General features: G+C 31.1%; 1 protein-coding gene across 2 annotated transcripts; it reads left to right on the plus strand.

The window, feature by feature from the left end:
- The first annotated feature begins 789 nt into the window (after positions 1–789).
- On the plus strand, positions 790–8980 carry LOC127715659 (uncharacterized). 2 transcript variants are annotated; one of them, XM_052221821.1, is made up of 6 exons: positions 790–893; positions 1072–1211; positions 4590–4866; positions 5098–5429; positions 6776–6996; positions 8337–8980. In XM_052221821.1, the coding sequence occupies exons 2-6, from the start codon at positions 1154–1156 to the stop codon at positions 8547–8549; spliced, it is 1101 nt and encodes a 366-aa protein (XP_052077781.1). In that variant the 5' UTR covers positions 790–893; positions 1072–1153; the 3' UTR covers positions 8550–8980. The 2 variants fall into 2 exon arrangements, with proteins under 2 accessions (XP_052077781.1, XP_052077782.1); XM_052221822.1 differs by lacking the exon at positions 790–893 and having other exon boundaries at positions 906–1211.
- Positions 8981–9437: the final 457 nt, after the last annotated feature.

A 9437-nucleotide genomic window follows, 5' to 3' on the forward strand; every position in this document is an offset into this window, starting at 1 on the left:
AGAAACAAATAACGATTAAACGACAATCAACAGTCTACAAAACTCAACCTAGAAAACAAAGACTAGGCAACACAAACCCCATAAAACCGGGGGTGATCTCAGGTGCTCCGGATAGCTAAGCAGATTCTCCTCCACATGTTACAACCGTCGTGTTGCTAATGTAACTACACATTTTTATAAGTATTATTCGGTAGGTCACATTCGATGAAGAGAGAATTTGATTTTGGTTACAATTGGAGCATATTGGTCATCTGTGAAATAGATCTTCCATAACGGTCAACCAACTCGTGATGGTGTCCGAAATATTTTTCGAAAGGATGACTTCAACTTTACATGCACTTTGAACTCTTTGTATATTAACCTCAATATAAGCAGCAACCCTCTAACAAGGAATCGTGATAGGAAAAGAAAGCTCTGGAATATTGTTTCAACAGGGAAATATATACTCCATACTGAAAGTGCCAAAAACATTATATTAAGAATTTCGATAACAACTACATATTTACGCATATGTATGTATGCAGAATTAAATGTAGCTATATTTTCGAAGCAAAGTGAGATAATTTTAAATAAATTATGTAGTACAGAATTTCCGGATATAATGAATTAGAGTAAAAATTGCTGATTTTTTTTTTCAGTTCTCCAAAACTTCATAAAAATCCGCGATATTGATCTTTCAAGTACCGTTAAATATGTGTACCTCGATATTATGATTATGGTTTAAAAAATGCTACCATGTTCCTTTGGGATATGTTCAGTAGGCCAGATTAACTCCGGTGATTTAATGAAAATGAAAAGTGAAAGTAGCGTAATCAACGCTTGACGTGTCCTCTGTTTACAGAAACCATGGAAATAGTATTGTGACACAATACATCCTAGGAGGAACTGACATTGTAAATAGATATTTAGTTTAGTTAATTAGATGTCAGAATACAATTACATAATAGAGTTTAGATTGATTAGATATGACTGTGAGCAGTCCTTCGGAGGGTGAATCGAGAAATTTTATTCGAAGTTTGTATGTTTTTAAATTCATCTAAGCTAATTAGTATGTATCGTATTATTTGTCAGGTATGTACATATGTGGGAATAAAGGGTCGTTCCAAAAGATAGTCCGTTACTTCAGCAAAATAGTGATAGAAAGGAGTTAAATATGGATGAGAATGAATTACACGAACCAAACTCAGTCGGGGATCCAATGGACGAACAAGGTACTCTATACTTATAAATGTAATGTAGAAGTTTTACGAAAATCAGGGGAGAAGTTGTATTGAAATTACAATAACTTACAAATTAGGTTGTATAGCATAAGCATGGAATATATTGCTCCATAAATCAGTTTTAAAAGAATGTTTTTAAGATAAATTCAATGCACTTTCAGGTAAATTTAAACAACAAAAAGTATTTCAAAGACCAATAATAGAATACATATTATTTCTATTTTGTTCTTTTTTCTCTCAATACCTTTTTTCAAAAGGTAGATAGGAACATAATCATATCCATGCATAAGTAGTGGAACTAATATAAATTTGACATGTTCGTCCGTTTGGAATCATAAATGGGTATACGGTTCATAAAAGATGATGTGTAATGAAAGATAGCCCCCCCCCCTTTAGTTCATAAATACCCCCTCCCCCGAAGGAAAAAAATTATCAGGGAACAGTTACTAATAGTTAAAGATTATTGAAAATAAGGATTTTCAGATGGTCACCTGAACCTTTCATTGAATTAGAACAATATGTTGAATTGATGAATGGTGATTTAAAAGAGAGGCGAAAGATACCATAGGAACATTCAAACTTATAATTAAAAAATATAATTGCAAAAAAAGAAAAAGACCTTTTTTAACAGAGATTTAACAGACGTTAAACAGAGTTCATTAAATTACATAGCTCAAAAATACAAGAACTGATACAGTATTACCAAGAACTATTTTGCCAATACTGTTCCACTTTTTGTCATAAGCTCCTTGGATGAGTTTGATTACCCAAAACAATTCCATTGGGTTGAACCTTTTCTGAAATGGATATATAACTTTCATATTGTGCCTCCAAGCAATTGCTTTCTAGAAAAAAAAGTTGAAACAACGATTTGTGAGCTTGTTCACTAAAATTCTGTTATATTATTTTTTATGTCATTTTCATTTTGACGTTTGCGAAATGGATTAATACAATGAAACCGGGTGGAAATAGGCATCATTATAACAGCACTCGGTTGTAAATATTGTAAGGATTCTTTATTAAAGGTCTTAGGACTTCAACAAAATAACAGTAGTCTCATATAAAGACCCTACAAAACACAATTATAAAATACTATAATTACTAGTGTAAAGAAAGATAACTCTGACATGTTTATGAACAAGTACATTGCACTGTATAACATTTTAAGTAAAATAATATTGTCATTCTCTTTTACATCTATATTTTCTGTCTCAAAGACTCAACTTAAACTTGTGTCTAACATGTATTAGTTTATGTATCTCATAAACTTAACTGCGATAAATATTCTGTTACCATGTAAATAATATACTCTACATGAATTCTATAAAAAGTAATAAACCAAGCAAAACTGTAAAGCATTAAAATATCTACATGCAGCAACTAAACAAAGTAAAGTAAGCAAAAATAAGCAAATTATTAACTATATTATAAAACAACATAATACAACTCTTTGCTTACCTCAAGTGCTAATTTGAAGGTCACAAGACTAACATCATGTTTGGCTACATCAAATAATAACCTGAAGATAAATATAAATTTATAACTGATGTGTTCCATGTCTACAATATGACTTCATAATATGAACACATACCAAAAATAAGAAAATCTGTTCCCTTAGATACTAAAACATAATAAAGGTTTAAAATGAATATTTAACTATTTATTTACTTCTTACTTATACAGAAGAAAACTCTTTCTTTCTATTTAATATCATTTCACTCCAATGCTCCATTATAATCTATTATTTACGATTATATTTAATATTTTAATAATTCATCAATCTTTAATGATTTAAAGCATTTTATGGTTAATTAATTTTATTTATCATTCATAAAGGTCAGATTCACACTACAAATTCATTTCTCCATTCAATCAATCAATCTAACCAAATCTTGCATACTCTGTTAAAAACTCTAGGACTATTAAAATAATGTGAGAAAAGTATATACAACTGACCTGTAAAGTAGTAATTAAGATTCCCAAAGATTCAGCAATATATTATAATCAAGCCAATTTATAAACTCCAGAATTATGAAATATAACTGGTCAGTAAGACAGTTGAAATAAGAGTGTCCAGAACAATAGAAATTTCCCTCCAAAAAGAACATGTGACCAAAATCACTATCCATAAAGAAATATAGCCTTAATTAAAATTCTAAATAAAGAAATCAAGGTAACATAGACAAACAAGTAACTGGTCAGTATAACAGTATTCAGACTGAACAAATTAAATACCATTCAATTTTAATTAATAATATCCATAGTATGAAAATCATTTTATTCCAATAAATTTAATCAATATATATAAATTTACAATCCCCAAAAATATACTAAATTTCACTCTACCACAACAATATAGATTAGAATAAATGGAAATGTTGTGAAATGAATGGTTTAGATGGTAATCAATGTGTTAAATTGTCTACCTGCACGTTGTATGCATAACTGTTGTTCAACCAGTGAATAAATTTCAATACAACTTTCAATATATTGTAAGTACCTTTTGTTAATTTCCACATCCTATTCTAAGTTTTGTTCCAAATGTTTCCTTTATGTTTCAAAATATGAACCTTGGTCAAAACAATTGGCTAGGCATCTTTTTCGTAACTCATTCTAAAGGTTATTGACTGAATACTAATAAAACTTAGAGAATATCATTTAACTTATTGCTTTTACACTTCCTATTTCAGATTTTGATTCGAATGATTACCATATATACACATGTGAAAGGATAATGGCATTTACCGAGTTTAAATAGAATAATATAATCCCTCTTACATATTTCCATTATGCAGTGCTTATTTTCGTGTTAAAATGAATAGGTATTTATATGCTGCTCCATAGGTAAAAGTGGGTTTTGACATAATTATAAAAAATGCATCGCCTCTCCTCTTTAACCACTCGCTGGAATTCAGGGACTTTTTCACAAAAATTTCAGTATCTGTTACCATTGTGCTCTACCCTATTTTACGTTTTGATTCAAATGATTTCTGACGTTTCTTGACTCTATACCGTATCAGTTCAAATGAGAAAGAGACTGGCCAAGGAGGTGGGGACGATTTTTTTATGTTCGCTCAGGGATCGTTCTCTCACGGAAGTTCAATTTAAAAAAAATTTAATTTTACCGTTTGATTCTGATTATCGGTATTATGATTTTTAAGAACTTCTTACAGCATATGTATTTCAATAATATGAAATCACCTTTGACAACATAAAATCCATGAACATATTGAGAGAACGAATTGTATTCATTAGTGAACAAAAACGAAAGTGAATAAAAAATTCATAATTTTCATAACTGACATAAACTTCAATTTTTCAACGAGTGGGAATCAATTAAATTCTAATTATGAAAATGATCTTTTTAAGATGTAAATGAGGTAAATTATGAAATAACAGATGAAGAGGAGGGTCCTTGTTATGAACGGAAAGAAGAACTTCTTCATGACTGCAAGCGTTTAACAGGAAGTGCCAGAAAGCCGTTGAATGTGGCTATCATTGGACCACCAGGATGCGGTAAATCTTCGTTCCTTAATACTGTGTTTGCTAGTTTAAATAGTGATCGCTGGTACGAATATGCTAAGAGTGGTAAATTCGGAAACCATGAAGGTGTCATGGGTATGCAAGTAACAAGACGTTTGAGAAGGTAGTTTTTTATTAAGTGTTCTAGATTTGCATATTATTTACATTTATGTTCTTTTTTTGAAATATTGAAAGTTGTCAGTTTTTTTTGCTTTGCATAAACATAGTTGATATTGCAAAAAGTGAGGGCTGAAAATATAAACAAGAATTTTTTATATTGAAGCTTGTCTTTTTAATGAGATAAAGCTAATCGATTTGATGTCTCCTACACAATCTTTTTTCTAAAATATTTCAGCCTCCCTAAAGAAGAATACTATAGACAGAATGATTTGTGTATGTTGCCTACATTTATAGATATGACTGGATTTGAAAATGATGATTCAGTGATAACTGAAGAACTCTTATACCTTGTCTTCTGTGGAAAAGTGAAAGAAAAAGAGGCGCTTAATGACATTGTGACATACGGAAGATTGCATGGAATAACTACAATGAAAAAGAAATACAGGTCATGGAAGAGATTACCTAACAGACGAATAAATAGGATCATCATTGTGTGTTCATCAAATCCAGATTCTGCCATGCCTACTGCACTGTTAAAAACAGTGGTTAATGTTGCCAATGAATTGGGTAATATCGAGATTAGATATCATATCTGAAACTTATGCATGGACTATAACAATGTTACTTTTTGTATAATGATCAAATTTAAAACTTTATGTTATATTAACATAGAGATCACTTGCTTTAATTTGTTTTGTTTGTTAAAAGCTATTTGTTGAGTCCTGTAAGATAAACATTAAACATAATAAGCATTATTGTTTTAACAACCATCAATTGATTAGTAAAAATTTGACCAATATAATTTTTGCTTGTAAATTGAACCTTTTATGGTTTCACTGTCTTAAATCTTTAGATATTAGTATAGCCGTTTGATCTGTAATTTTACCGATTGTGTTCGAAACCTGATTGTGAAATTTTGACGGAGTGTGGATTCGCATGGTGGATGATGAATGAATAGCAGAAGACGCTTATATATTGTCGACACATCATATTTTGTCGACACATCCGGTCTCGCTCCTTATAACATTCATGCGATTCCCTCAGTTTTTGTTTGTTACCTTGATTTGCTTCTCTCTTCTTTGAACATCGGTACTTAAACTTATGTATACATGATCAACATGGTTGAAGACTTTTAAAATCTAAATTGAACAGAAGTTAAGAAATGGGATGGAAAAACAAACAAATAACAAATCGTACGAGAATTTAATTTAGAGAAATCAAACGACAATATCCGAGCTTGTGAATATCAATGAAAGCTTTACAAAAAATCGGAGGTGTAAGAATATAACGGGTAGAGAGCTACTTTAAGGCTAAATCAATTATTCATTATCATTTTTTTTTAGATCACATCTTATAATGAATTACTGACAATAATTGTGTATTTATATTAATGTGGATTCAGATCTGTTGAATTATGACTTTAAATCTTGAGTTAATGGATACGTCTGAAGCTGCCAAAACTAGCTGTAGCCTTCTATGAAATTGGCTCATGTTAACTATAACGTCATTAATTCTAACGTTTGCCCAGTTGACTGGTTGATTTTAATGAGATCATTGGCACATGGCATTGCTCACAGGAAATACAGAATGCGCTTATAAATTGCATGAGCTCATTTTGCAAATACAATGAAAATATTGAAATTTTACTGTAACTTGTTTTAATCAATCACAATGGCACACATATGTAACTGGTTTTAATGTAAAATGCTACAAAGGTTAAACATTGTAGTTTTTAGAAAACTTTTGAAGTCTAAACTTCGCGTATTTAGCTATTATGTCACATTATCTTAATTAGCAGTATGAAAAGGTAATGGTTCAACAAGTACAAAGTGCAGTGTTCCTGTATAACATTAACAATAACTCTCGAATTATCCACTCCAAACATACGCATTTTTTTAAATTTTATTTCATAGACATAACATTTTATGGTGTAATGACACATGCTGATATATGTAGAGAAAAGTATGGTAACAGAGTACAAGAAAGAGAGAAACTGTTTAGGGAATATCTTGGTTTACCTGGAAATAGATTAGCAAGTGTAATTAATTACTGCCCAGCTGTGGATCCTGATCGGTCATATGAGGATACTCTATTACCAGCTCTTGATGTACCTGTTTTGAGACTTTTGAGACAGGTATTCTAACAAAATAGCCCAAAAATATTTTTTTTTTAAATGCAACCGTTTGTGTTTGAATTGCAGAAACAAGCACAGGATAAAAGCTCCAAAACCGTGTCTCAGATTTGTAATATCATGTCCCATTACGGAAAATTTCAAAGGATTGTCTTTTATTTTGGTGTCCTCGAAATTAAAGAATACGGATAAAGAGAAATAGTGAATAATGTAACCTAGTAATCAGCAATACTTAACCTCAAATAATAAACATGATAGACAACAACTTAGGGAAATGTAAGATATGTTTTAAAACACTGAATCAAAAGCACTTATTTAGGGAGAGAGAACCTCCCTTTTTAATCCTGATCTTTAAGTTTATCAAATATTCATTAAAATTACGTCATGAATAACTGCAGTATGACAATTTTGGGTAAACTTGTGATGATCAACAATGTAAAGACCGTTTTGAAAAAATGACAAAAATACAAAATGTTTTGCCAGTTATGTATTTAAAAAGTATCTTTAAAAAAAAAAAAGATAATAGGTAAAATAACAAAAATACCGAGCTCCGAGGAAAATTCAAATCGGAAAGTCCCTTATCATAAATGTCATAGTTGTGCTAAATTTTTTTATCATTACGTAGGAAAGAAGTTAATACTTAATATGATTGTTAAGTTGCAAATGTGACTACGGAACGCCGTGAATAAATTTCTGTGTACCAGTTGTTTGGTTTTTTAAAATTACATTTACACAGGGTCAATATATTAAAATTTCATATATAAGAAAATATTCTAAACGTACATGCATTGTATGTGTTGGTGTGTAGGTGTGAATGTGTGATTGCGTGTGTGTGTAGGTGTGATTGTGTGTGTGTTGGTCTGTTTGTGTGTGTATGTGTGTTGGGGTTGTGTGTGTTATCCTGATTAAGAAGTTAACTTGCTTTTGAACGTTAACCAGTCAGAAATTAGTCATCTATATTACAAAAAAGTATTAACAAAAATACCGAATTCCTAGGTAAATTAAAAAAGGGGAAGTCCATAAAACGTGACAAAATCAAACGGTATACTATTTCGACCAAAGGAACGAATGAAAAACAGCTTTCAGATTCCTGAATTGGTTTAGGCATTTTCTGCAGAAAATGATGGGTTAAACCTGGTTTTATAGCTAGCTAAATCCAAAAATTGTATGACAGTTGTTTGTAGTTCCGTTATATTGACAAAATTAGGTGAGAAACCCAATCAGACATAGTTGGTTAATGGGACAATAATTGGGGTCCACATGTAATTTTTTTAAAGAATTATCTTTTTGATAGCACACACAACGTTTAATATTTCTATGTATTAAATATTTCGTCATTTCAGATATTGACACCAGAACCCAATGATTCAGTTATGCACTTTGAAGATTGTGTGACGGCAGTTATTTCTACCACCAAGTCACTTTTTTACTATGGAAGTCGTTCTTTTATTATGGTAGACAATAGAGTAAAGCGTTTCCTCTTTATCTCAAGCTTCTATATTGTTTTGTTTTCGATAATTTTTGCATTTTTATACAAGTTTATGCGAGATTTGTGAATGTTTCAGTAGCATAATGGATTGATAAATATTGGATCATCGGCGTAGTCAAAATATAAACATTCATTGTGTGTTCAGTTGTTTTACTCTATTTTGCTAAACAATACTGTTAATGTAAATGTTTTCACCTGAGTTTTTTTTACATTATCTATGTTTGACAATTTTTGAATATAACAAGTTATAACAGATGTGAAGATCATTAGCAGCTTTAATGTCTAGTCAATGAGGACGAAAAAAGGATTTTTGTTTAAATTACTAAATGACGCAAAATGAAAAAAAAACACTATTTATAGGTAAAACCATGATTCAATTGAACGTATTATTTTCGCGGATGCCTTTTTGCATTTGGACTATTTTTGTCGATTTCGAGACGATTCATTTTTCGCGATTTTATAACTTTGTTCAAGTATTCATATAAAAGATTTGTTTGACATCTTCGTGACTATCGGTATTTAAATTCTTGTTATTTTTCTACTCGCAAAGGTTGCCAAAATTAGTTGGTTTGCAGTATTGTTCAGATGCAGATTAATTAGATATAAAAAGAAGATGTGGTATGATTGCCAATGAGACAACTCTCCGCAAGAGACAAAATGACACAGAAATTAACAACTATAGGTCACCGTTCGGCCTTCAACAACGAGCAAAGCCCATACCGCATAGTCAGCTTTAAAAGGCCCCGAAATGACAAATGCATAACAATTCATACGAGAAAACTAACGGCCTAAATTATGTACAAAATAATGAACGAAAAATAAATGTGTAACACAGCAACAAACGACAACCACTGAATTACAGGCTCCTGACTTGGGACAGGCACATACAGAATGTGGCGGGGTTAAACTCGTTTGAAGGCGCCAACCCTCCCCCTAACCTGGGACAGTGGTGTAA

The sequence above is a fragment of the Mytilus californianus genome, unplaced genomic scaffold (genome assembly GCF_021869535.1).
Source record: "Mytilus californianus isolate M0D057914Y unplaced genomic scaffold, xbMytCali1.0.p SCAF_9, whole genome shotgun sequence".
NCBI classification, from domain to species: Eukaryota; Metazoa; Mollusca; class Bivalvia; order Mytilida; family Mytilidae; genus Mytilus; species Mytilus californianus.

What these genes read in the sequence shown, in the direction of transcription:
- LOC127715659 (XM_052221821.1), top strand. Translation starts at nt 1,154, where the DNA reads ATGGATGAGAATGAATTACACGAACCAAACTCAGTCGGGGATCCAATG. An exon ending in GTAACAAGACGTTTGAGAAG is followed by an intron (nt 4,867 to 5,097) that starts GTAGTTTTTTAT and finishes AAAATATTTCAG; the next exon opens with CCTCCCTAAAGAAGAATACT. An exon ending in TAATGTTGCCAATGAATTGG is followed by an intron (nt 5,430 to 6,775) that starts GTAATATCGAGA and finishes TTTATTTCATAG; the next exon opens with ACATAACATTTTATGGTGTA.